This window comes from Natator depressus, chromosome 3 (genome assembly GCF_965152275.1).
Source record: "Natator depressus isolate rNatDep1 chromosome 3, rNatDep2.hap1, whole genome shotgun sequence".
Lineage (NCBI taxonomy): Eukaryota > Metazoa > Chordata > Testudines > Cheloniidae > Natator > Natator depressus.
Window position 1 is genome coordinate 190201969 of NC_134236.1, and position 27159 is coordinate 190229127.

The 27159-nt window shown below is 43.1% G+C and overlaps 1 protein-coding gene across 2 annotated transcripts; it reads right to left on the bottom strand.

The window, feature by feature from the left end:
* On the bottom strand, positions 1–26348 carry FAM161A (FAM161 centrosomal protein A). 2 transcript variants are annotated; one of them, XM_074949529.1, is made up of 7 exons: positions 26091–26348; positions 18046–18293; positions 14374–15561; positions 13824–13991; positions 12074–12173; positions 9444–9598; positions 1–8216 (listed from the first exon to the last, which is right to left on the bottom strand). In XM_074949529.1, exons 1-7 carry the CDS (start codon positions 26217–26219, stop codon positions 7934–7936), a joined length of 2271 nt encoding a protein of 756 aa, XP_074805630.1. In that variant the 5' UTR covers positions 26220–26348; the 3' UTR covers positions 1–7933. The 2 variants fall into 2 exon arrangements, with proteins under 2 accessions (XP_074805630.1, XP_074805631.1); XM_074949530.1 differs by lacking the exon at positions 13824–13991.
* Between the last annotated feature and the right edge of the window lie 811 nt (positions 26349–27159).

Genomic DNA, 27159 nt, shown 5'->3' on the forward strand with positions numbered 1-27159 from the left:
TAAAACAGTGGTTGATGTCACTGAGTTCACTATTGTAGCCTAGCATATTAGAACTAAAGTGACAAGAAATACTACCTTTAAAAAAAGAAACTTAAGTGAGTGGAAACAGGCAAGTGAGACAGGAACTGACTGTCCATGGATCAAAAAAAAAAAAAAAACCAAAAAACACACCGTGATACAGGTTCTTACTGCTATAATATTTCTGCTGTTCCAGTCTTTTCATCAAAGTAGACACACCTGGATAATGTTTTTGTGAAAACCAAGAGTCCATCACTGACAAAACAAACATTTCTGTGAACAAAGCTAGATTTGAATCAGTCTCCAACAGGAAATGTCAGTATATTAACCCAACATACTTTTGATTCACCCAGTCCAGAAATCCACCATTTCAACAGACACAGTCCTAAGACTGAAACTATTAGTACAAGTATTTCTCTAAAATATTTTTTTGGATGTTAAAAGAACTGAAAAGGATGATAAAGGCTGAGAAGCCCAAATTTTGATGGTTAAAATTTGCTTTCAAAATAACTCCTTAAAATGTGGTTAGATAGTTTGAATGACATTAAAAATAGCATTGTGAGGGTAAACCCTATTAGTGAAGGCAATGGGGTTGTTCTGGGTAGAGTTAGTACAGATTGGAAACTTGTGGACAGTGGTGATGCACAAGAAAACTGAATGCAGCTCACTCTCCCAGAGCTATTTTGGCAAAGAGACATCAATCACTACAGTCAGATGCAACTCTGAACACAGGAACTGCAGTTGTTGAGTAAGAAAAAATTACTAATCTTGCGTAACTTTTGTTCTTTGAGATGTGTTGCTCAGGTCCACTCCATGCTAGGTATGTGCACGCCGCATGCACCGTTGCCAGAGATTTTCCCCTCAATGGTATCCATTGGGCTGGCTCTAGCGCCCCCTAGAGTCATGTGCATAAGCACCGGTATAAGGGGCGCCACAGACCCACACCCTCTCAGTTCTTTTTTGCCAATACCTCTGACAGAGGAGTAGGAGGGTGGGTCATGGAATAGACATGAACACCACATCTCGAAGAACAACAGTTATGAAAGGTTAGTAACCATTTTTTCTTCAAGTGCTTGCTCATGTCTATTCCATGCTAGGTGACTCACAAGCAGTACCCCTGGAGGTGGACTCAAAGTTCATGGATGTGCTGACTGCAACACTGCTCTCCTGAAACTGGCATTGTCATGGGCCTGTTGGGTGATGGCGTAGTGGGACACGAAGGTATGAACCGACAACCAGGTTGCGGCTCTGCAGATGTCCTGGATTGGTACCTGTGCGAGGAATACTACTGACAAAGCATGGGCGCTTGTGGAATGAGCAGTCATGATGGCTGGAGGCAGAATGTTCACCTGCTCGTAGCAAGCTCAGATACAGGCGATTATCCAGGATGAAATTTTTTTGGTTGACGGGGTAGCCTTCTCATCCTTTCTGCTACTGCTACAAAGAGTTGCATGGACTTGCGGAAAGGCTTAGTTCTCTCAATATAAAAAGGCAAGGACCCTCCCGCCTAATATTCACCATATGAAGCTGACATTCCTCTGAGGTCTTGTGAGGTTTTGGGAAGAAGACAGGTAGAAAAATGACCTGGTTGCTGTGGAATTGCAACACCATCTTTGGTAGGAAGGCCGGATGGGGGCACAGTTGGACCTAGTCCTTGAAGAACACTGTGTAGGATGGTTCTGACATAAGGGCTTTGATCTTAGAGACCCTGCTGTTTGAGGTGATTGTCACCAGAAAGGCAACCTTCCAGGAGAGAAGCTGTAGGGAGCAAGATGCTAATGGCTCGAAGAGGGATGCATGAGCCTCAACAGGATCAGGTTTATGTCCCATGCGGGGCTTGGTTTGTGAACCTGAGGATACAGTCTTTCCTTGAGAAATCGGACTGTCATCTCATGGGAGAACACTGTTCTGCCACTCACCGGAGAGTGAAAGGCTGATATGGGCACTAAATGAACTTTATAGATGTGTGTGCCAGACCTTGCTGCTTTAAGTGGAGCAGATAGTCCAAGATAGACTGAAGAGAAGATAGAGATGGAGAGAGATCCCATTCAGAGGCCCAACAAGTGAAATGTTTCCACTTGGCCAAGTAGGTAGCCCTCGTGGAAGGCTTTTTACTACCTAGCAAGACCTGTCAAGCCTGTTCCGAGCATGCCTGTTCTTCAGGGTTCAACCACGTGGCATCCATTCAGTCAGGTGCAGGACAGCAAGGTTCAGGTGAAGCAGCTGGCCATGGTCTTGAGAAATCAGGTGTGGGTGGAGTGGAAGCAAAAGCAGAGGTGCCACAGCATTCCAGGAGAGTGCTGAACCAATGTTTGCATGGCCACACTGGGACTACCAGAGTAACTGTCACCTTATCCCACTTGATTTTTAGGAGGACCTTGTGAACCAAGGAATTGGGGGAAAGGCATAGAGGAGCTTTTCTGCCCATGGCAGCAGGAAAGCTGTTTGAGAAAGAGCCTGGACTGTGTCTGCACAATGAACAAAACTGGTGGCATTTCCTGTTCTGCTTGGTAGTGAACAGGTCCATCTGGGGAGACCCCCACCTCTGGAAGACGGATCCAGTAAGCTCCAGGTGAAGGGACCACTCATGGTGAGAGGAAAAGATCTGAGATGATCTGGCCGCATGTTACAGGCTTCTGGGAGATGTTTTGCCTCAAGGTGAAGGCGTGTTTCACACAGAAGTTCTACAGTTCTACAGCCAGAGGGCCTCCTGGCCCCTCTCTGCTTGTTGATGTAAAACATGGATGCGGTATTCTTTGTTAGGACATGTACCAATTTGCCTGAGATCTGTGGAAGGAACATTTGGCAAGCTAAGTGCACTGCCCTGAGTTCCCTGACATTTATATGTAGGGAAAGTTCTTCTTCCTGAAATTGTTGAGATGGGCTCCACACCGTAGGTCTCACGTGCCAAGACTAAGGCTACTGACGGTTGATGGGCAACAAAAGGTACCCCCTGCATTACCAATCCTAGGTCTTTCCACCAACCCGGGGAAGTGAGGACCGAAGGCGGGACCATGCATATTGAGTCTAAGTGGAGTCTGCTCAGGGAGTAGACTGATGCCAGCAACATCTGGAAAGGCCTGAGGCACAGCCTTGCAAACTGTATGCTGCCATGTGTCCCAATAGTTTGGGGCAGGCCTGAGCAGTCTTTATTGGGTGGACTGTGACCTCAGATATCAGATCCGGCAGGCGTGCTCTGGCTTGTGTCGAGTCAAGCACTGCCCCGATGAACTCTATTCTTTGAACTGGGACCAGAGTTGACTTTTTCTTGTTTATCAGCAGGCCCAGCACCTGGAAGGTAGCCCAGATTGTACTGATGCTGTGCTGTACATGAGCCTGTGACCAACCTTTGGTCAGCCAGTCATTGAGGTACGGGTAGCTTGCATGCCTCTGCGCCTGAGGAGGGTTGCTACCATCATACACTTTGTGAAGACCCGTGTGGCTGCCAATAGGCCGAAGGGGAGAGTAGTGAATTGGCAGTGGCGTTGACCCACTACAAATCTGAGGAATCTCCTATGACTATGGAAATCAGCATCCTTTAAGTCGAGGGTGGCGTACCAGTCTCCTGGATCCAGGGAGGGAATGATAGAGGCCAAGGAGACAGTGCAAAACCTCAGTTTCTTGAGATATCTGTTGAGGCGTTGCAGGTCCAGGATGGGCCATAGGCCCCCTTTGGCATTAGGAAATACCTGGAGTAAAACCCTTCCCTCTTAAGTCTCAGGGAACTTCCTCTTCGGCCTCCACATATAGGAGGGATTGTACCTTCTGGGCAATGAGTTGCTCATGAGACCGGTCCCTGAAGATGGATGGGGGTGGGAGAGTGATGGATGAAAATTGAAAGGTGTAATCGGACTATTGCTGTACTCAGGACCCAATGGTCTGACGTTATATATGACCATGCTGGGCTGAAAAACAAAGGAAGGAGCAGATCTGGATTGGAGACTGGTATAAAGCCCTCGGGTGCACCTTCAAAAGGCCTGTTTGGCTCCACAGGAGTATTTGTGAGAGCCCGATTGGGAGGCTTAGGTGGAAGGGAGGGGTTTGTATCGTTTGTAACCCTTCCCATTTGTTTTGTAGGGCTCCTGCCTGGAAGGCTCCACAGAAGGTTGCTGGGGCCTAAAGTGCTTCCTGGAAGCTGGTGACGTGTAAAGGAAGGAAGGGCAGCCCTTGAGTCACTGAAGTTTCAAGTCAGTCTGCTCTGAAAACAGGGAGTAGCCTTCAAAAGGAGAGGTCCTGGATGGACTGCTGAACTTCGTGAGATAGGCCAGAGGACTGGAGCCATGAACAAAACCTCATGGTGATTGCAGATGCCCTAGTCCTGGCTGCTGAGTCAGTCACATCAAGAACTGCCTGTAGGGAGGTTTTGGCCACACTCTTGCCCTCCTCCAGGATGGCCATGAACTTCTGCCTCAACTCCTGCAGGAGGAAGACCTTAAAATTTGGACAAGGAGTCCCATAGATTAAAATTGTACCTCCCCAACAAAGCCTGCTGGTTGGAGATATGTAACTGGAGATTGCCTGTCAAATAAATCTTTCATCCGAAAAGGTGTAGTCTCTTAGCATCTTTATTCTTGGGGGTAGCACTTGATGGCAGCTAATGAACGGGACAGGCAGGGGCAAACACTACCAAGGACCCTGGGGGCGGAGGGGGCAAATAAAGATATTTGAACCACTTGCCAGTACATAGTATTTCTTCTCTGTCCTCTTTGAGGTGGGGGGGCAGAAAAGGAGGAGTCTGCCGCAGCATTGTGATGGGACCCATCACTGCTTTGTTGATGAAGGCCACTCTGGAGAAAGCAGCTGCAGCCAGAATATCGATCAGGTTGTATGCCGACTCCTTAAACTCCTCAACCTCCAGACCCAGCTTCATGGCAACTCTTTTCAGGAGGTCCCAGTGGGCCCTGAAATAGTCTTGAGGGAGCAGGCTACTAGGTCCTGCAGCCCCTCATCTGGATCGATGAGGAGGAGGCTTACCCTGGAGGAGGGGCTCCCTCCTCTTCCTCTGCTTCCACCACATCCATTGGGGCCAGCTTCTGGACGTCGGCAGTGAGGTCAGTACCAGAGTCAGGGTCCAGTGCCGAGTCGGAAGGGCCGGTAGCCTGTCTTTCTGAAGCCACTGAGTATGAGTGGTGGGAAGGCAGACCCAGTACCAAGGGAAACTCCCAAGGGTTCCAGTACAGCCACTGCATCAGTATCAAAGTCTGGTGGAGTGTAGGTTTTGGGTCGACAGAAAGATTCATCTTCGGACTGCGAAGAGTAGCAGTACCCGCTTCTGCGGCCAGGTGGTGTTGGGGATTTGGGGACCAGCAGCAGATTGATGATCACTGTGTCAGGATCATGGAGGCCTTGCCCCTAGCAAGTGCCTAGGTGGCTGGTGCCAGGAAGGAGCTCTATGCTCCTTTCTCTCTCCTATCTTTTGACGCCTTGGTTGATGGGGGTCCTTGCAGAGTTGGCGGGACCCTAGGAGACGGCGTGTCCTTCGCTGCTTGGAAAGCCTGTGGGGTCAAAGGAACCAGAAAACGTCTGGCCCCATGGCTGCTTGCAGGAGTTGGTGGTGGATCCTGAACTGGATTAGGCACTCTAGGCAGAGTTGGTGGTCCCATCACTGGCTTGTGCAAGGATGAGTGGCCCAACATGGCATATACCAGCACATATGCGCACGACTCCAGGGAGTGCTAGAGCTGGCCCAATGGATACTGCTGAGGGAAAAAATCTCAGGCACCAGTGCCCGTGGCGTGCACACACCTAGCATGGAATGGAAGCACTCGAAGAAGAAAGTGCCATTTTACAGTCGCTTTTTGAGTCGCACCACATTGTAAAAGTCCATCAGCATTCCATATTAAGTATACAGCAACACAAATATCCCAGCTCGTGATGTGCAAACTCCTCTGCATTAACAATGTGCATCAGCAAAACCTACCTTCCCTACGGCCTCAATATTAGCAAACAAAGCACTGAAGCTGAAAAATCTTATTCTGATCGTGGAAGGATGAACAAGTGAATTTAAAACCCAAACAAATCAGTTTCTTGAGTTTGTAGTGTAACATTTCTCAGCCTAATTAGAGATTTTAAACTGTCTGCGACTTCACTGTCCGGTATTAACATAAGCTTATTTTATATTACTATATTTACACCTATACACTTCACCAAAGGAATATTTTATTTAAAAAAATCGAAGTATTAAAGTTAACCTTTTCAAAATTTTACACGTTTGTGCTAAAATTTCACAGTTGTTAGAAACATGACAATTATATATACTTCATCTGAATTCAAATTTTAGTGAGTCTCCTGATGCAGATCTAACCAAATAAGAAATAATCTAACAGTATTGCAAAACTTGTCAGAAAAAAGGAAAATAAAACCCTAATACTTGATTACAAAAGTGTCTGAAACCACTGTACATTCAGTATTCAGACAAAAATGCAACTTACTAATATTTGCTGGTTACCCAAGGTGTTTTGGGTGTAGGTGCTGTGAAGATATTTTGCATCATCCTTTATTTAGCTTGCAAACTATTATTTGAAGCTCTTCAGCAGCTGCTTATTATGCAGATATATTTCTCTTTTCCGTCCCTACATTGGCAATGATTGAGAACAGTAGGAAGGCCAGGCACAGAATAGGAGAGGGAACCAGAAGGTGCTCTCCATATGAAGCATTTATGTCTTCATTTGGGTTCTTATTTCAGGAGTAGCCTAAGAGGAAAGCTGATGGGCTGAGTAGCAAATACAGTGAGAAGGACTACTTAAGTTTACTAAACCCCTTTTTTTCTATTCACTCAAAAAAAATTTTAAAACACAGTTGCAAGTGTTGTATTTTTAACACGTAATAATTTCTTGGATTTACAGTATCTGTTAACTATTTCAATAAAGAAACTATTTTGCAGATTAAAATTAATGTTCATTATTACATAATGAATTATTTCATGTGATCTTGGAATGGTTCTTAAAACAAAAGTGATTAAAGATATTATACAGAGAACACAATTTTGGAGCTTTGATTAGACATTTGTTCTAATACATAATCCATAGTATAACAAAAATACAAATTCTGCTTCTGAAGTTCATGCTACAAATTCATTCCCCCTACCCTCTTTTAGCATTACAAAGTCCTACAGAAGTTGAATTAGGGGCTCCATATGTGTTTATTGTATATTAGTCATGGTTTTGTTATCCTGTTCAGTGTCGCAAGAGCCCTAGTATGTGGGGTGCCATTAATAAATTATATTAAAATGAGCATTCATTAAGCAGTCGCAAGGACAGTCCAGCTGCATAGTAAGTTGGTATTTTGATGTCCCTGGCTACCACTCTGCCAATGATGGCTAGAGGATTTTCACAAGAAACTCCCATCATTCTTAATGGGAGTTACACCCAAATTTCCACTGCCATAATGGGAGAATATATTCAGGGCTAGTTAAAACTGAGCAGATCCTAGAAGTGCTAAGTGAGAGGTAATGCTGCTCTAAAATCTTTGCTTATGGAGTAACACCACTGTTTCTCCTTCCTGATGACTCATTCCCACCCTGTTTTGTCAGCATGAAGGCAAAGAGCTGGAAATGTAAAAGCCTACGTATTAGCCAACAGGAATGAAAGAAGTGAGTTTTAAACCGTGGCTAGTATTTCTGAACACAGAAATGTGCTCATGCAATGAAAGTTTAGGATAAAGCATACATTAACAAGTGTAACTGCTAATGGAAATGAGTAATGATAATTTCTTCTTACTGGAAAAAAAAGCAAATTCAGCATTAGAAGTTATATTATGCTAACAAATGGAAATTCACACAAGACCTACATGTATGCAGTTCAAAATGCCTGTAGCACCAAGAGTCCGGTTTTTCTTTAGCATATACCCATTGCCAGCAATGAAATGTGTGTTGAGCTCCAAGGCAATAGGAGAAGTAAGTCTGTCTTCCTTCCTTTCAGTTAGCTTCAGCCTTACTAGGTTTTTCTTCTAAACCATCTTCATATTTATCCTCACATTCCACAACATCCTCATCATCATGATCAGACTGTGAGCTTGCCTTCTCCTCTTCCTCATAGGATTGGTCAGACTGAGAGCTTGCCTTCTCCTCTTCCTCATAGGATTGGTCAGACTGAGAGCTTGCCTTCTCCTCTTCCTCCTCCCGACAAGATTGGTCAGATTGCGACTTTACCTTCTCCCCATCACAGGATTCTCTTTCTTGAACTTTATCTTCATTAAGACTAAAAAAATGACGATTTGCATTTATTGATCTTGGGGATTTTTAAAAATTGGTTTTAGAGGAATAAAACTCTCAAGTACTCTGGCCCAAATCCTGCCAATAAGAGTCATAATCTCTATGTGGGTGGGGGGCAGGTATTTACTATGGGTAGAGCCCCCTGTTTTTCACAAATGCAAGACACCATGGAATAAAAGCAAACTCACTCTGCAGCAGCAGCTCCTGTCCCATGAGGTTAAGCCCAGCTGCCTGCTCTGGAAGTTGCAACCTGTACCCGGGGTTGCAGCACCACTCTCACAAATTTGGCCTGGCCACACCTCCTGACAGAGAGGCAGCCAGGCCAAACCCGAGCAGTGCTGCGACCTTGTGCAACAGGTTGTAATACCTGGAGGGGGAGGTGGGCCCAGCTTCACAGGACAGGAGCCTGTGTGCGAGAATGTGGGTGGGCTCACATTCTGCTGTCCCCTTCCTAGAGGCAGAACCCAGCCCCCCGGGATTTCCACCCCTTCCCTCCCTGTTCCCCTGGTGTGGATAAAAAGAAACTACATGAAACTCTTGAAAAACAAAACAAAAAAATTATAGAAAATAAGAATTTCAGGGGCTCTAACTATGGGGAAGAAGGCCTCCTCTCTCTACACTGCAGAGCAGCTGCAGTAGCCCCCCCATGCTGCCTGTGTCCCCATTCTGCAGGAAGCAACGGTCCCTGGATCTCGGTAGTGGCAATGTAGGATACACTATAGACCTGGCTGCCTTGCACAGGCCCCCAAATTCCAGCAACAGCTATGCAGGGTTGGCATACAAATATATTTTATCCAAGTATTTAATGAACATTTGAAAAGTTAACATTTTAAAAATATTTAATATAAAAAACACCCCAACAACATACTACACACACACACAAAAAAAACTCTCTCCCTAGCAACCTGCCCGGATTTCTGGTAAAGGTTCAGAAATAAAAATTTTTTTAAAAATGTGCATTAAGTTATATACCCCCTGTTAAAATATTTAAGAGGATATTGGATTACAAATTTACTGTGTGAGCATATCATTTTCATTGTCTTTTGTGAATTAAACTTTTTATAGAAACACTGACACTATTAAAATGAGAACTATATGCAGCCAAATAGTTACCTCCAAAATACAACTAATTTTGTCTTCTAAAACTAAAAAACAACTTAACTTGCTATCACTAGGTGTGTAACCGACACAACAAACCACTGGTAACTATTACCTTTCTCTGTCTTCAGTGCAGCTTCCAAAGCCTTTAGTATTGGAGTGGTCCAGCAATTTAGCAGTTTGACTTTTTTTTGAAAGGAAGTCCTCACAAATCCCCAGTTCTCTCAGTATATCAGAGTAATGCTTTTCTGCTGCTATTCTGGCATTTTTCTATACAAAAAAAAATTACAGCATTCTAAACATTAATGTATTATTAAGGGCCAGATTCTAATACCCTAAATTAGGTTGCATAGTACCTTATGCCAGTGGCTCTCAACCTTTCCAGATTACTGTACGCCTTTCAGGAGTCTGATTTGTCTTGTGTACTCCAAGTTTCACCTCACTTAAAACTACACTTAAGAACTACTTGCTTTCAAAATCAGATGTAAAATACAAGTGTCACAGTACACTATTACTGTAATATTGTTTACTTTCTCATTTTTACCATATAATTACAAAATAAATTAATTTGAATATAAATACTGTACTTAATTTCAGTGTATACTAAGTATATAGAGCAGTATAAATAAGTCATTGTCTGTATGAAATTTTAGTTTGTACTGACTTCGCTAGTGCTTTTTATGTAGCCTGTTGTAAAACTAGGTAAATATCTAGATGAGGTGATGTACCCCCTGGAAGATCTCCGAGTACCCCCAGTGGTTCGCATACCCCTGGTTGAGAACATTGCCCTGTGCCATCGGAATCCCATCAAATTCAGCATGATACTCAGTGTGAATATGAAATGGCAGAATTTCTTTTAGAACGCTACTGAAAAGTACACAAACCTGCAAGTAAAGCCTGTGTAAGAGGGCTTTGCCCAGGGGAAGGGCACAGAGGTTGGGTGGGATGCAAACCCACATTCATAGATAGTCCAAGGCAATGGCCCAGACAGGCCTGACAGAGATATCACCTGCTGCACTCTCTGTGGGTTTGCGACCCTGTTGAAGTGTGCTGTGCATGGACCCACACCCTCAACATGCCCACATACGTCTTTCTCCTGTGTTATAACACAGAGCTCTGCTCCATAGCAGGGAGAAATAGTGCAGAATCCTCCCGGGAGGAGCCTCTTCTGCCTAACCCTCTTTGCAGCAGAAACATGCTGTTTCTGCTGTATTTGGAGTTTTTCATACCATCATAAACAGGGCAGAGATGTAAGATTTGCTCCTCAGTGCCAAGGATACATAGAGAATATTCTGTAATGTACTCTAGGGTTATGGGCTAACATTACAAACAGGATTAAATTATCAGCACCATTATATTGTGACCTTGTTTGGCAGTATTACTCATACACTCCTCAAAGGACAGAGCAACCCCACTAGCCAATGACCTTTCCATTTGGGACAACAGAGGCTTGAGTGTGGTACATATAAGTAAGTCAAATCTCGTGCCATGTAGGCTGGACTATAATCTATTAGGATGGATTTTATTTGTATGGTGAGATAGGAGTGAGGAAGATAAGCTTTAGTTCATACAAGCGGAAAAAGCCCCCACAGTCGTTGCTTCTTCATGCCTCCAGAGATCATTTTAAGTCACAATCGATCATTTAATTGCTGCATATTTGTATTACTAGTTTTAACAGTAGTAGTTTCCCTTCAAACAAACCTTATGAAACATCTGATCAGTACTGTTGGCTAGCTCTTACTGTGATGCCTCCAGGGTAATACACTTATCTGTTCTAATGACGGTCAGGTCTGTTTCCTAAGTTGTTCATGGCAAGGGAAAGCTACTAAGCAGTAAATAGACCTCATTTAGATGTGAATTAGTTCTGGGAGAGGACCCTTAATCAACAACCCCCTTAATCAACTTAGAGATAAAGTTGTTCGTGTGCATTTCCTATAAATGTGATCATTAAAAATCCAGGAAGTCAGTTAAGCCCAGATACACCTCCACATCAACCTCAACTTACTTGCCTCACAGTGCATTACAATGTTCAAAGACACACAAAGAGCTTTCACTCCACAGACACACACCTCTCAACTCCAGTCCAGAGGTAAACACTTTTTCCTTTTAAACAAAGTATTGGTAGTGAGACATCTTCCCGAGACACAAACCCTTAAAAGAAGGAAATGCCAATTTACAAGGTACATCTTAACTGTGACCTAATGGCCACACAGCCCATTTTCACGGACAGTAACAAAGTCTGCACTGCCACAGAGAACATCCTTCTGCCTCCAAGATAAGGAAATTATACACATCACATTAATAATGCAAAACCTTAATTACAACCTCAGTCACATTACCAGATATTCAGCATTCACATTCATGTGCAGGGTAAGTGCACGGCATGTTGTGTGTTTATGGAGAAAATAATGAAGTCATAATTACGGTTTAATTACACAGTATCCCTTCTTCACCTCACACACAAGCCAGAACGGAGGAAAAAAAATGCATGTTTGGAAGATGGCTCACACCCCTCTAAACAGGCAGGCAGCAGCGAGTGCTGGGCCGCAATTCATGGTAATATAATTTTATTTGCATGGGGACAGGTACCAGGCAGAGTTTTATAGTCAGAGGGGAATTGACATGCCTGCCTACAAAAGTTTTCAGATACCCTCTAAAAACTATTCAGCACTGACACTTGTATTGACTTAGGCAATATTCGGAGATGAGTTTAATTAAGGAGTGAGAGCAAGGTAGGAAGACAACCTGAGTGGCTCTTTCCAAAAGCAATGGCCTCTGGTTTACTCTTTCTTCCATTTCTTCCCGCTCCTGCAGATACTCTTGCATTCTCTGCTTCTCATGTTTCCTATTATAAATATAGCATGACACAGAAATTAAATTGATTGTCTTTAGTTATTATTTATAGAACTGGTAGCAGAAAGACCAGGCTATGCTACAAGATGCAACTTCCTAGAGTAACTGCAAATTACATTGCTTGTGACAAACAGAACATTGTGCAGTTGTTTTTAAAGTCAAAATTTATGTATTTTATATTGGTTATGCACCAGGTTAACTGCCTCAAGTTCTTTTACCACAGCAACAACGTACCTTTGACAGTGGGAAAATTAAAGAAAATTTAATGTTTTTTGATGTAATCAATTTGGAAAAAACAGGTAGATGACCTTACAAATGAGTTTAAATGCATAACTTCAGGGCTCTAACTTGTGCGCACTTTATACATTTTAGGATTTTCAATTTATATTGAACTTCCTTTAATTGCTGCGTTCTCATCTTGATAGCCATTCCATATAATTGTTTTTCTACGAAAAGTTAAGAAACTGGAGGCTTTTGGAAGAGCTGGTGAAGTTAGAATATACCATGGAAGATTGGTACTTTAAGAAGTGTTAATATCTCTTCTCAAATGTTTCAACTAATGAGAGTCCCACATCCTTCTTTTTTGTTTTGGGCTTAACATTTTCATTTATCTTTCAAAAACAGAAAAAGTCCAGGTGCCTTCCATTTTTAGTTGCAGAGCAGACATCTTTAGAGTTCCCGTGTCATTTTTAAAGCATCCTGCATATCTACAGAACTGTATAAACAACCACCTGTTAATGCTATCATCTCCTCCATGTAATAGTAATAATAAATACTTAGGATAGATTACTAAATATGTGAAACAATCTCAAAGTACACTGCAAATATTAATGAATATTCATTCATTTACTCTGCAAGAAAAAACTGTTCACCATTTTACAGAAGGGGAAACCAAAACCTAGAATTAAAAGTCACATGCCCAAGGTCACGAAGCAGCTTTGGACTAGAATCCACCTCCCCTGAGTCCCAGTCCTGTCCTAGTCTAACTGCTAAGTTATAGCACCTTTCATAAGGACCCTCCCCCACAGCAGTACTCTGATTCACAGTCCATTAGAAAAAGGTCTCTGGCCTTGTCGCTACCCAGAGTCATGTAATAGCTCTGCCCCACTTCCTGCTCTCATTCGATTTGACTCCCAAATCAGAGTAAAAAAGATATTTGCTCAGCAATCAAGAAGCAGAAGACACCTAAAATAAAAACATAAATATGAAGTTAAATTTTAAAAAATAAAGAGAAAACATGGTTGTATTTTTCCTTGGCAATTTGAAAGTTGTAAGAGTGGAGTTAAAGCTGGAACTGTACTAGCTAGATGTTAATTTAATAGTGTTTATTAGTGAGAACTCCTATTTCCCTCTTCAGATTATATGCAGGTTTAAAAACAAGCCTGCCTTGTTATTTGTGGTATAATAATTTAAGGAACAGCATATAAACCTGAATTCATCAAAATGGACACCAGTTCTCAATTCCTGATTGATCAAAATATTGTATTTGTTCATACCCTTTTCTATCTAGAATTTTTCACAATGTCTAATTTATGACATACATGAATAGTTACATTAACATGGTTTATACTGTTACTGGATTGCATGTTAAACATACAACTTGCATCTAGAGGTTCAGGATTTTGGGGATGTAGCAGAATACCTGATTATTTTTAATTTGGATTTAGACATCCGAGCTAGGCTCTGATGTGGGTCATTGGCCTCAGCCCGGGTTGTTATAAGTTTTTGCAGTTTTTTCACTCTTTGTTTCTGCTTTGCTCTGATCCTTTTTTGCTCTTCTTCCAGCTTTCTCTTTTCCTCAAGTGATTTCCTGAGTGGAAAAATAAACTAAGACTGAATTAATTTTATTCTGGAGAGAACATAAGGAAGGATCTGTGAAAGGTAATTCAACAGAGAAGAGCAGGGAGGAAACAAGGGTGGGACAAGACAATGGAATATTTATGTTTCATTTGAGAAGTGGGGGCTTCAGGTGTATATTGGGAACCAATAGGCTGTTATAGTCCTTTTCCTCAAATGTCTGTGGGGGAAAAGAAAGTGTATTACAGCAGCTAGAAAACATCATCAAAAGATGAAAATAACCACTATAGCAGTAATGGAAAAAATATGGAATTAAATATTTGGTGGCATAAACTAACAGTCAAGGATTTATAAAGTAACTTGTACTGTATGTAACATACTACTGAGCTATTCACCTTATAGCTTGTATTCGTCTTTTCATAGACTCTGTGATTCTTGGAGATTTAGATTCCTCACGTCCCAAGGGAGATGAATTTGCACTTGAACACCTCATTCGAGGTTTGCATCTTGGAGAGGCGTATGGCCAGCGTGTTTCTTTTAATTTTTCTTCATCTGCTTGAATGTCCTGCAGAATCTTCCCTTTGTTGGATGGGATACGTGGAGTACGAAGATTGAAGGGTTCACAAACTGTGATGTGTTTCACATGTTTCTGTTTCAGAAGCCTATTCTGGAATTTTTGGTGTAGTGTTTCAAAATCTGGAACCCTAGATTTGATCCTTGGTTTATGCTCCAGTTCTTTCTGTTGATTGCACTTTTGTTTCCTCTGTTTATAGATAGTTCTACGAGCCAATCTGCTGTTGGGAAGAGATGAATTATGTAGCAACTCTTCAGCTCTCATTTTGATCCTAATTTCTCTATAGAGCTCTTCTTCTTTTAACTTATCATTAATGGCTGGACTGTAAACAGATTTAGGGACAGGTTTAGCTTGGAATAATTTTGTTTTCTTTTCAGGCAATGAAAGGTCTTTTAATTGCATTTTCCTAATTTCTTTCCTTTGCTCCTCTCTCTTGATAAACTGAAATGGTCTCTGAGTGGCCAAAAGAATATCTTTGCTTCTCTCTTTCACAAACTTCCTGCGTTCTTCATTTCTTTCCATTATTTCATGATAGAGCGGAAGGAAGACAGAAGCAGGCACGGGATTGGCTCTGAATTTCTTTTGACACTCTGCTTCCTCCTCTAGTTGTTTCTTCAGTAAATTATTTTCTATTTCTATCTGTGACTTTGATTTGACGTTCTGTTGTTTTTTCTTAGCTTCTCGAATAGTCATCTGGAAAGGTTTAGGCACAGTGACCTTTGGTGACCACTCTTTCTGCTTCTTCCCCATCATTTTGAATGTTGGTGAATTTGGTAAACTATGTTTAGTGTGATAGACATAGTCCTCCACAGAAAACCCATCCCACATTTTCTCGATCTGCTCCTTAGCAAATGTCAGTGACCCAGTTTCACTACCATTTTCTTCTTCCAACTCTAATTCTGCATCAGACCCATCACATAAACTTGAATAGGACAGATTATTTAAGTCAGGCTCAGAAAAAGATTTATGCAAATTCAGAGGCCGAAATGAGCTCTTATCCCATATTGATCTAAAAAAGGAAAAAAGAAGTTTTGGGTGTAACAGGTTTAATCTTGAGACAAAAGCCAGCAATAAATCATTCCACTCTTTCCCCATCTGTAAATCGCAAGGCACTTTATCAAAGATGGTAAAGCAGCATTACTCCACTTTTTGCAAGAGTGTGGAGGTTGGGCAGCATGGGATAGGCAGAAACTCATACTTACTCTGTGTGTGTACAGCACCGAGCACAAGAGGTGCCCGACCTAGTTGAGGCATTAAGACACTACTACAATAAGCATTTAAAAAAAAAAAATCCGTTTTAAGATCAACAACCACCACCAGATGCATCATCTCTGGCTGGGACTGGTAGTTCAAATACAGTAAAAGCTTTGTTATCTGGCATGTTGGGGGAATGGGGGGTGCCGGTAAGTTAAAAATTCCAATTAACTAAGAGGGAGGGAGTTTGGATGCAGGAGGGGGCTCAGGGCTGGGGCACAGGAGGGGGTGCAGGTTCTGGGAGAGAGTTTGGGTGCGGGAGGGGACTCGTGGCCGGGGGTTGGGGTGTGGAGGGGCAGCGCTCACCTTGGGCAGCTCCCCACGAGCGGTGACATTTCCCTGCAGCTCCTAGGCGGAGGCGCGGCTAGGCAGCTCTGTGTGCTGCCTCCACGGTTCCCAGCCAGTGGGAGCTGCAGAGCCAGCGCTTGGGGTGGGGGCAGCACATGGAGCTCCCGTGGCCATTCCTCCCCCTAGGAGCAGCAGGAACATGTCGCCGCTTCCGGGGAGCCACATGAAGCCAGGTAGCACGGGGCTGGCAGGTTCCCTAACCGGACTATAAACTTGACTTTCAATGAAGATCAGAAATGCTGGTTTACAGAGCTTTCTGGTTGGTAAAGTGCTGGATAACACAGCTTTTACTATATATTGAAAATAGCTTAGAACTAGGCCCATTAAGATATTTAGGAGTGATATACAATAACCAGAAAATAATTTTATGACAAGGTTTAGGGTCCAACTACTCTACAAGAAGCCCAAATAAGGGGTATCCATTTTAGTCACTTTTTGCTGGGGCAAAAGACATGGTTCTAGAGAAGAGTGTTTTAACCAAGCACTAGAAGTCTATATTGAACTGTTTTAGCAAAGTAGCAAGTTTCTTTTCCGTTGTTTATCGGGTCACAGACAATATTTCATTCCGAAATGTATTATAGAAGAGATGCTGTAAATAGCATTGTTAATAGCAAAGAACCTTACTGTAAAACAGAGGTCCCCAAACTGTGGGGCACGGCCCCCTAAGGGGGGGGGGGGGAGGGAGAGAACGTTCAGGGGGGCCTGGTGGGCCCGGGCCAGCCCCCATGGAGGGCAGGGAGTGAGTGCCACCCAGCCCCGTCCCCAACTCTGCTCTGGGCCCATCCCCAGCCTTGGCCCCCGTCCCCATGCCTGGCCCCATCCCCAGCCTCGGCACCTAGCTGTGGGCCCTGCAGCCGGCTCCCACTGCAGCCCAGCTGTGGTTCTATTTCCGGTCCCGGCCACAGGCCCACCCCCAGCCCTGTCCACGACCCTTCCCACCACCGCCCCAGGAGTCACAGTTCCGCTCCCGGCTGGGGGGGTGGGATGCGGGGCTGGGCAGGGGTTAGGAAGGTCATTACCCTGAAAAATTTGGGTACCACTGCTGTAAAACAAACAAGTCCTCCATCCAGAGTCTGCATGTGGTTTAAATATTCAAGATTAATATAATATATGGTTGTGCTTGCAAATAGAGAAGGGATATCACTTGAAAGGCAAGAATAATATTTGATAGGATTTGGTTCTTGTTTCCTAAGAGACAGAACTGGAGGAGAAACATGATGGCTAGACAGAGGAATGGGAGTCAGTATTCACTGTGTGCCCTTAGACAAGTCACTTTAACCTCAGTTCCTCATCTGTAGGATAGGAATAATGTCTACCCCTCCAAAGGAAGTTGTGAGGCTTATCTAAAACACTTTGCAAGTATTAAGTCTTTGGACAAACGATGATCTGCCATTCTTACTGTGTGGCCTTCAGGGAGTCACTTATATCTTGATTTTCAGATGTAAATTCAATGGAAGCTAAGGGTATTCAGCACCTTTGAAAATTAGGTCATTAGATTTTCTGTGCCTCAGAATCCACGTGTGGAATGAGCATAGTAATACTTCCCTGCTTCCAAAGAGTGCAGTGTTCATTAATATTTGCAACGTGCTTTGAGATCATCTGGGTGTGTGTCTCACTTCATCAGATCCCTGCCATTACAGGGATCTTGGGCACTGGTGCACCTTGGTCCCTCCTGTTCTTTGCCCGTGGCTCATAATACTTTAATCTCCTGAGGATTGTAATACTTTGGTCTAATTCTGGTTGTTGCTCGTAGTGTGAAGGTGTCTGGGTGGTATTAGTGGCCTGGCATATACAGGAGATCAGACTAAATGAGCTGGTAGTCCCTTCTGGCTGTGTACTCTATGACACAGATGAAAAGCAATACAGAAGAGGAGATAATTATTAAACTTGCCTATAACACAAATTAGGAGCAGCATCCTTATTGTCCAGGGGCTGTACTCCTTTCAAATGCAGCTTATTCTGATACATGTTTTCCAGTTTTGCCATCGTCTCCAGGTGGGCATTCTTCAGTTCTTCCAGCTTCAAGTAGTATTCCTGGTTTGAGTGGCACATTTCGGGAAAGTCTATCCAGTCCTCACAATCCCCACTTACAGTGGGGCTTTGCTGTCTCTCAGCATAACAGTCCAAGTCAAAATCATCCTAAAAAATAAAGGAATTGTATTATTTTCCTTCTAACCATAAGAGTTAGTGACCAGTGTGACGGGTTCAATCACTGAAACCCCCTTGGGACTGTCACCTGATGTGCTGAGACTACCTCTGAGCCTGTTTGCTCTGCCAGTTTGGGCCTTCAGAACCCTGCCTTGTCGAGCCAGACACACCAGTCTGCTCCACCACACACCCAGGGTCTGAACCACGTGCCCCAAAGCTGCAGACTTAACTGAAAACAGCTTAAGAAGTGCTCCCCTGTCTCTAGCACCCAGACACCCAGCTCCCAGTGGGATCCAAACCCCAAATAAATCCGTTTTACTCTGTATAAAGCTTATACAGGGTAAACTCTTAAATTGTCCGCCCTCTATAACACGGATAGAGAGATATTCACAGCTATTTGCTCCCCATGTATTAATTACTTCCTCTGGATCAATTAATAAACAAAAGTGATTTAATTAAGTATAAAAAGTAGGATTTAAGTAGTTCCAAGTAACAACAGACAGAACAAAGTAAGTTACCAAGCAAAATAAAACAAAACACGCAAGTCTAAGCCTAATACATTAAGAAACTGATTACAGATAAAACCCTCAGAGATGTTCCAATAAACTTCTTTCACAGACTGGACTCCTTCCTAGCCTGGGCCCAATCCTTTCCCCTGGTACAGTTCTTATTAGCTTCAGCTCAAGTGGTAACTAGGGGATTTCGCATGACTGGAACCTCCTTTGTTCTGTTCCACCCCCTTATATAGCTTTGGCACAAGACAGGAATCTTTTGTGTCTCTGGGTCCCCATCCCTCCTTCTAAATGGAAAAGCATCAGGTTTAAGATGGATTCCAGTACCAGGTGACATGGTCACATGTCCTGTGAGACCCCCAAGCCTTCATTCTTCCTGGCCTGACTCACAGGAAGGCTTGCAAGTAAACAGAGCCATTTACAACCAATTGTCCTAGTTGATGGGAGCCATCAAGATTCCAAACCACCATTAATGGCCCACGCTTTGCATAATTACAACAGGACCTCAGAGTTATATTTCCATATTTCTAGTTTCAGATACAAGAATGATACATTTATACAAATAGGATGACCACACTCGGTAGATTATAAGCTTTGTAATGATACCTTATAAGAGACCTTTTGCATGAAGCATATTCTAGTTACATTATATTCACGCTCATTAGCATATTTACATAAAATCATATGGAGCGCAACCTCACAACCTGCAAGCACTTTGCTTAAATAACAGGTGCTGCGTTACTCAGACATACATTCCTTCCCCGAAAGTGAGGAACAGCTCCAAACTTTTGTGCCTAAATAGCCTCTTATCACTACATCTCCAGAATCATATGGTGAGCACTGTGAAGTGTTGTCCTGAGACAGTTATGCACTGTCAGTAGTTTTTGTATAGCTTCCTCATCATTCCTCCCCCTTGAAAATATTTTGAACCTTAATCTATATCACATTTTATTAAAACAGGATGTTACATGGTTAAATCTTGTCTGCACTAGCCAAGGAAACAATTCTGGCTCTTTTCTAGTCAGAAAACGTGATGGAACATATTTCTGAGATAAAGATGCCAACACCATTTCTCTAGCTAGCATACACAGGCGTGTTTCAGACAGATGGGCAAAAGCAGGCCTAACATAAAATGAAGAAGCCTGGAAGAACTGTAGTCACCATTGAAGTCTTTACAATCGCTGTTGGCAGATAGTACTGAAAATACTGTATTAATATTAGCTATCTATTAAGTGGCATTGATCAGGGAAAAGGTAAAAATGTACATATTTTGATGCCACCCACCATATGGCATCATTGCCAAGGCTGCTGTACTTGTAATAGTCTACTTGCAGAATAATAAAGTGTACTTTGCAAGGCAAATTCCAGACCCAGTGAAGTCAACAGCAGTCAAACTCTATACTCTGTGTGTATATATTTCAGAAAAGTCAAAATTACACTTAATTTTCTCACCTATTGGATACTACTGTATAAACACAAAAGGGGTTGTTTTTTTGTTTGTTTGTTATAAACAAGAATTTCTCTGATATAAAAATAAATGCAAAAAGACTAAACAATGCATGAGGAGCCTTATTTTCAAAATGCTTGTGGTAATAGAAAGTAAGTAGCCATCTGACATGAAAAGATTTAAACCCCCATTTTAACAACTTATTATGGAGATCAAATTTTGGAATGGTGGGGCCTACAGTAGACTATCAGTTTACATGTTCTTTTACCAACAACTACTTAGGTCCAGACAAGCACATTATTCATAACACTTTTAAGGTTGTAGGAAGTTGGAGAAAGATGTATAGTAAAAACAGCATAGTGTATATATTTTAAAAATGTTTTCTGCAATTATTTTCAATGATCCATTTTTAAGTTACAGGACTCATTTGTTTCTTCATCTATGAAATGGGAATCATATTTACTCTGCTTTGTAAAGCACTTTAGAGTTCTATCCACAAGTTTGGGTGGGTTTTTTTTGTTTGTTTTTTTGTTTTTTATAGAATCTTAAATTCTAACTGAAAATTCTTGTTTGACTATATTTTTAGTTAAGTTTTCATCCCAAGATCCTATTTCAAGTTTCATACAGTCCAGACGACTTGACACAGACTAATTATAAAAAGAAAAGGAGGACTTGTGGCACCTTAGAGACTAACCAATTTATTTGAGCATAAGCTTTCGTGAGCTACAGCTCACTTCATCGGATGCATACTGCGGATGGATCCAATGAAGTGAGCTGTAGCTCACGAAAGCTTATGCTCAAATAAATTGGTTAGTCTCTAAGGTGCCACAAGTCCTCCTTTTCTTTTTGCGGATACAGACTAACACGGCTGCTACTCTGAAGACTAATTATACAGTCACAAGGAAATAAAGCTATAAAGTGTCCACACAGAGATTGCCTATGAAAGACCAAGCATAAATACTGCATAATATTCTACTACTTGCTGGTATCTTTGTTTCTTTTGACCTTGTGTATACAAATAATGGTGATCTCAGCTTTGGATCCATGGAAAGATACTAAATTCTTTTCCACTGAGTTGCACATCAACTCCTAAATCCTCTCTTCAGATACTTCTATGTTAAAAAAAAGCTCATTAAGAGATTTGTGTGGGCACAAGTGATGCAGTACTGCCATCTGGCAACTGTTATTCTAAGTTAGGAGATCCCACATTGTGTGCTTACTATGCTGTCAATAACAGATTTTGGGAAACACTTGTTTCAAAGTCTGTATTTATTGTAAATATAAAGGACAAGTTAATCAGCCACTATGGCGATGCACACAACTTGGCTATTAAAATTAACTCTGCATGAACCTATCCTTTTGCAAGGGAACTCTGGGTGATTTTTGGTATTTGGCTTGCCTGATTTTAATCAATCAGTGATGAATGAACCATTGTACAACACTGCTGCCTCAATAAAGCATCTTTTGGAGCTTCGGGTACAAGGCTGCCACTTGATGGGCCTACCACTGAGGTGTTTTGTTTGTTCAAGACAGCTGGGCACAGTAGACAAGGTTTGCTAAGCTGCCTGCTATGGAAACAGCTGAGGCATTTGGCGGGGGGGGGGGGGGGGGAGCGGGAAGGGGGACTGTGAATGGCACAGAATGTTTGTCCAAGGTTCCCTGCTGAACTAGGTCTTTTAAATTTTTTTTATTTACATTTCATTTCTCCCCTCTCCATAGTTCACATGGTTGCCTTTTTTTGTGATTCAGTGAACGTGTGCTGTTAGGGAGAGTCACAGGCACAATACACTGCTTGACCAGAAGAGTGAGCTATAAGGATTTCTTAAGAAGAAACCACCAAATGCAAATTGTAAGATTTCATAATTTGCATCAATACAAAAAAGGACAAAATATTTTTCATTGAGTGAACACAGAAATTGCTATCAGCCTGGAAACAGCTTAGCTGTGCTCTCTTAATGCCTCCCATAAATCAACAACAACTCGTCCGACTTCCTAGCAACTTGTCCTAGAAATCTCTGTCCGAATTCCCAGTTTCTGACCACTCCAATACCATATATTCAGACTCCTCCTTGTTTTATCTTTCATGCTTTCGCTGATCTTCAGGAAACTTGTCTGACTTCTCTGCTACTCTTGGCCCTCTCCCTTCTTCCTCCTCCACACTCCCTGCAGTTCCATTATCTCCTCTATTCTTGAATCCTTTGATCTTCTTTCACCATAGTCGTCATCTCTCTCATTCTCAAACTTGGCTGTCTATCTGCATGTACTATTTCCACACTTGCTCTTGTAATGCCTAATGCCACTAGGAAAAAATTTGAGGGGTTGGACTACACCAATATCCTCCACTAAGTTGATTCTCTTCCTTCTTTCTAAAGGTTTTCTCCTCCCCCATGGTCAACTCTTGTCAATTCCTTTCTATCTTGTGTCCTTGAATTTATTTCCCATTTTCCCTCCTCTTCTGCATTCTTCTCTACCTAGGAACTTGCATTCTTCCTCTTTTAATCTATCCAGAACATTTCAGCTGAAGTCACTCAGTTCATCAGTCACAGAAGCATAGAAATGTAGGGCTGGAAGAGGTCCTCAAGAGGCCGTGTGGTCCAGTCCCCTGCGCTGAGGCAGGACCAAGTCAACCTAGACCATCCCTCACAAGAGTTTGTCCAACCTATTCATAAAACCTCCAATGACAAGGGCTCTACAATCTCCTGTGGAAGCATATTCCAGGGCCTAACTATCCTTGTAGTTAAAAGTTTTTCGTAATATCTAACTTTAATCTCCCTTGCTGCAGATTAAGCCCTTTAATTCTTGTCCCACTTACAGCATGGAAAACAATTGAACACAGTCCTCTTTATAACAGCCATTAACATATCTGAAGATTTATCAGGTCCCCTCTCAGTCTTCTTGCCTGGTGGTTTTTCATCTTTCCTCACAGGTCAGGTTTTCTAAACATTTTATCATTTTTGTGGCTCTCCCCTAGACTCGCTCCAATTTATCCACATCTTTCCTAAGGGTGGCACCCAGAACTGGACATAATACTCCAGATGAGGCCTCATCAGTGCTAAGAAGAGCAGGACAATGATCTATTCTCCTGGGTCTTACATATGACATTCCTGTTAACACACCCCAGAATGATAGTAGCCTTCTTTGCAACTGTATCACATTGTTGACTCGTATTCAATTTGTGATCCACTATATCCCCAGATCCTTTTCAGCACTACTACTGCCTCGCGAGTTATGCCCCATTTGTGCATTTGATTTTTCCTTCCTAAGTGTAGTACTTTGCACTTGTCTTCATTGAACTTTATGATGTTGCTTTCACACTACATCTCTAATTATCAAGATCATTTTGAATTCTAATCCTGTCCTCCAAAGTGCTTGCAAGCCCTCCCAGTTTGGTGTCATTCTCAGATTTTATAAACACACACTCCATTCCATTAGGCAAGTCATTAATGAAAATATTGAACAATACAGGACACACCCCTAGATACACTCTCCCAGTTTGACAGCGAACCACTGATTACTACTCTTTGAGTATGGTCTTTCAACCAGTTATACACTCACCCTTATAGTAATTTAAGCATATTTCCCTAATCTGCCTATAAGAATATCATGTTGGACAGTATCAAAACCCTTACTAAAATCAAGATGTCACATTTACAGCTTCCCCCCTTCCAGTAACCCTGTCAAAGGAAAAAATTAGGTTGGTTTGGCATGATCTGCTTGACAAATGCATGTTTATCCATGCTATTATTTATTACCCAGTTATCCTCTAGATGCTTACAAATTAATTGTTTAATAATTTGTACCAGTATCTTTCCAGGTATCAAAGTTAGGCTGACTATAATTCCTCCTTGTTCCCCTTTTTAAAAGATCTGGGACTCACCTGTCCTCCATGAGTTCCCAAAGATAATCATTAACGTTTTTCGAGTCTGCTTCAGCTAGTTCCTTAAGTACCCTAAGATGAATTTAATCAGGCCATGCTGACTTGAATACATTTAACTTATCCAAATATTCTTTAACCTGTTCTTTCCCTATTTTTGCTTGTGTTCCTTTCCCCTTGTTAATATTAATAAATTGTGTTATATACCTGGTTCATTAAGCCTTTTAGTGAAGACTGAAGCAAAATAGGCATTAAACATCTCAGCCTTCTTGATATCATCCATTATTAGCTCTCTTTCCCCCCTAAGTTGCAAACCTATGCTTTCCATTGTCTTTCTCTTGGTCCTAACATATTTACAGAACCTCTTTTAAGTCAATGGCTAGGTGTACCTCATTTTGTGCCTTAGCCTTTCTGATTTTGTGCCTACCTGTTCGTACTATTCTTTTGTACTCATCCTTAGTAATTTGTCTCCATTTTTGTAGGATTCCTTTTTACTCCATGTTGAACCCCTTCCATTAGTGTCTAGTGTGTTAGTGCATCACATTCAAGGTCTTTGTTCTGACTCTCATGATGCTACATAATCTTACTCTCATCTACTTCTATTTCTACCTCTCAATATGCTAAACTTCACATCTCCTCTTGCTTCCTTTAGCTTTCCCTCCATTCTTGCCTTCACACCTTTCTACATCCTTTCCCTAAACTTAAAACCATATCTCACTTCCTGCCCATCTTTAAAATCCATTTCTTACAAGAGGAATCCTTCCTTTCTTCTTCTCATCAATAATCTCCTTATCATCTCTTACAGTTCTCATAGCATTTTGTTTTAAAAAAGTAGATTGGGAATGTAGCTGTCATTATATAGAAGAAATTATTTCTCATACCAGATAGGTTTCAAGGATTTTCCTAAGAGACAAAACTTACATTACTCTTGGTTTTAAAACCTCACTTGAAGACAGCATTAAAAATACACCATTAATCCAGAGGCTAATCTTCAGAAGATCATCTTGCCCTATTTTAAAAGTAAATCCTTTCCCCTCCAGTGTTTTGTTCCTTAGTATTATTAGTTACCATGAAAGAATGTTATAGCAACATATTGGGGGTCAAGTGATCAGATTGGCAAGGACCTTGAGGAATTTTCACCTTCCTCTGCAGTTTGGGATGCAAGTTTCCTGACAGGATCATCTGTGTACAGCTCTCAATCAATTTCCTGCCATTCCAGAGGCCTCAGGCACTGATGCACCTTGGTTCTTCCTATTCTCTGCCTTGCCTGAAAGCTGAAATACCTTAGCCTAATTTTGGTTGTGGGGTTTAGCATGCAGGGTGGCATTAGTGGCCTGTGATACACTGGTGATCAGATCAGATGATCTGGTGACCCTTTATGGCCTTAAATTCTATGACAAAGAGCAGCCATCTCTACACTAAATTCTGATCTTTCTAGCAGGCCTGTATGCCTCCACGGGAGTTGATGGAACACCATAAAGCACAGCATCAGAGCCATGAAAAGGTTAGTAACTGCTAGGTCTGAATGCCAGCACTTCCTCGTTTTCTAATGCATCGCCTCCCTTACACAACAGATACACGAAGATACACGTTAGTAGTTAGTGTTAGTAGTGGCCAGATGCTCACAGACAGGCTGTGCAGCTTTGAACCCCTAGGTTAGCTACTGAGCCCTAGTGATGTGCTCGGCGCTGTACAGAACCCATCCTACAGCGGGCCTCTGCCCTGGCGCGCTTCGCCCAGGGGCGCAGTCACGCGGGGCCCTCGTCATGCGAGAGCCCCCTGCGGCCGGGAGCCCGCCAGCCCAGGCAGACCCCGCACACGAGGCGAGCGGGATCTCCCTGCCCTCGCCCCAGGGGCCAGCGGGGCAGGAGAACAGCACTCCCAGCGCTGCCGAGCCGGCCGCCAGGCGGAGAGGGGCCCCGCTGGCTCCCAGCACACAGCGAGCACCCCACTACCTGCTGCTCCGCGGCGGCCGGCGGGCGCCTCTCCCGCTCGTACAGAGCCAGCGGCGCCCTGGTGCGCGGGTTCACGGGTGTCCTGAGGCAGGAGGCGGTGAGGAGCGCAGCCCGGTGCGCCGCGTCCATGGCCCCACGGCAGGCGCAGGCGCGGTCTGCTTCCCCCGGCGCCGGCCTTAGTTACCAGCCACACCGGTTGCCGGGGACGCTACGGCGCCTCCATTGGGACAAACCTGCCCGGCCCATGACTCGGGAGGCTTAAACTGCAACTCCTCCCCCTCCCCAGAGCGCCCGCGGGGCACGACGGGAAGCCCCCCTAGACCCCTAGAGCCAGCGGAGGCGGAGCCCCGGAGACGCCTGCCCTGCCCTCGTGTTGCCGGGGGCGGCTGTCGAGTCCTGTCCCCTCTGAGAGCTGAGCATGCCTGGTAACCGCTGCTCCCCCATGCCCAGGCTGCTCCCAGGAAGGCTGTCTGCAGCCCCCGGAATTCCCGGGTGGTCTCCCATCCACGTGCTAGCATTCAGGGCGGTAGGGCTATGGGCTGGCCCCACAGCCGAGGGGCAAACGCTCTTTGCCGTAAGTGCTAAAACCTGCTTTAATGAAAGCTTAGATTCTGCGAAATCTGCACGTCATGCAGGCTGCAAACCCATCAGGCAGAGTGCACCTGGCCCATGGGCCACATGTTTGTCTTAAGAGTCCTAGTCGTACCTACTTGTGGAAACTTTCAAACCTTTCACTCCAAGGAGCACATCTTTCTCCTTAGAACCCAATTCCCAAGCTCAGGTGTGTCTACATGTAATATTTTTGGAACCATAGATAACTGACCATTAAATAAAAGGAGTGATGTCAACCTGTTAGTGTCAAAATAGTCATCCTAACAAAATAATAGGTGACTCACACCCGTTATTTAAAGTTGTACAAGGACATGGAGAAATACAGTGAATGGAAAAACCCTGCATTGTACAGGGAGTGGATTAGAGCAGGTTCTGATTCCCACAAGGTGGGGATGATAGAAGGGTCCAGGCGAGGCCATAGGAGGTTGTGCAAAATAAAGTGCATAAAAAATAGTAC

Coding starts and splice junctions, on each gene's coding strand:
- FAM161A (XM_074949529.1), bottom strand. CDS start 26,219: ATGGACGCGGCGCACCGGGCTGCGCTCCTCACCGCCTCCTGCCTCAGG. Junction 13,992..14,373: donor AGACGAATACAAGCTATAAG/GTGAATAGCTCA, acceptor TTTTCCACTCAG/GAAATCACTTGAGGAAAAGA. Junction 12,174..13,823: donor TCCAAATTAAAAATAATCAG/GTATTCTGCTAC, acceptor TATTTATAATAG/GAAACATGAGAAGCAGAGAA.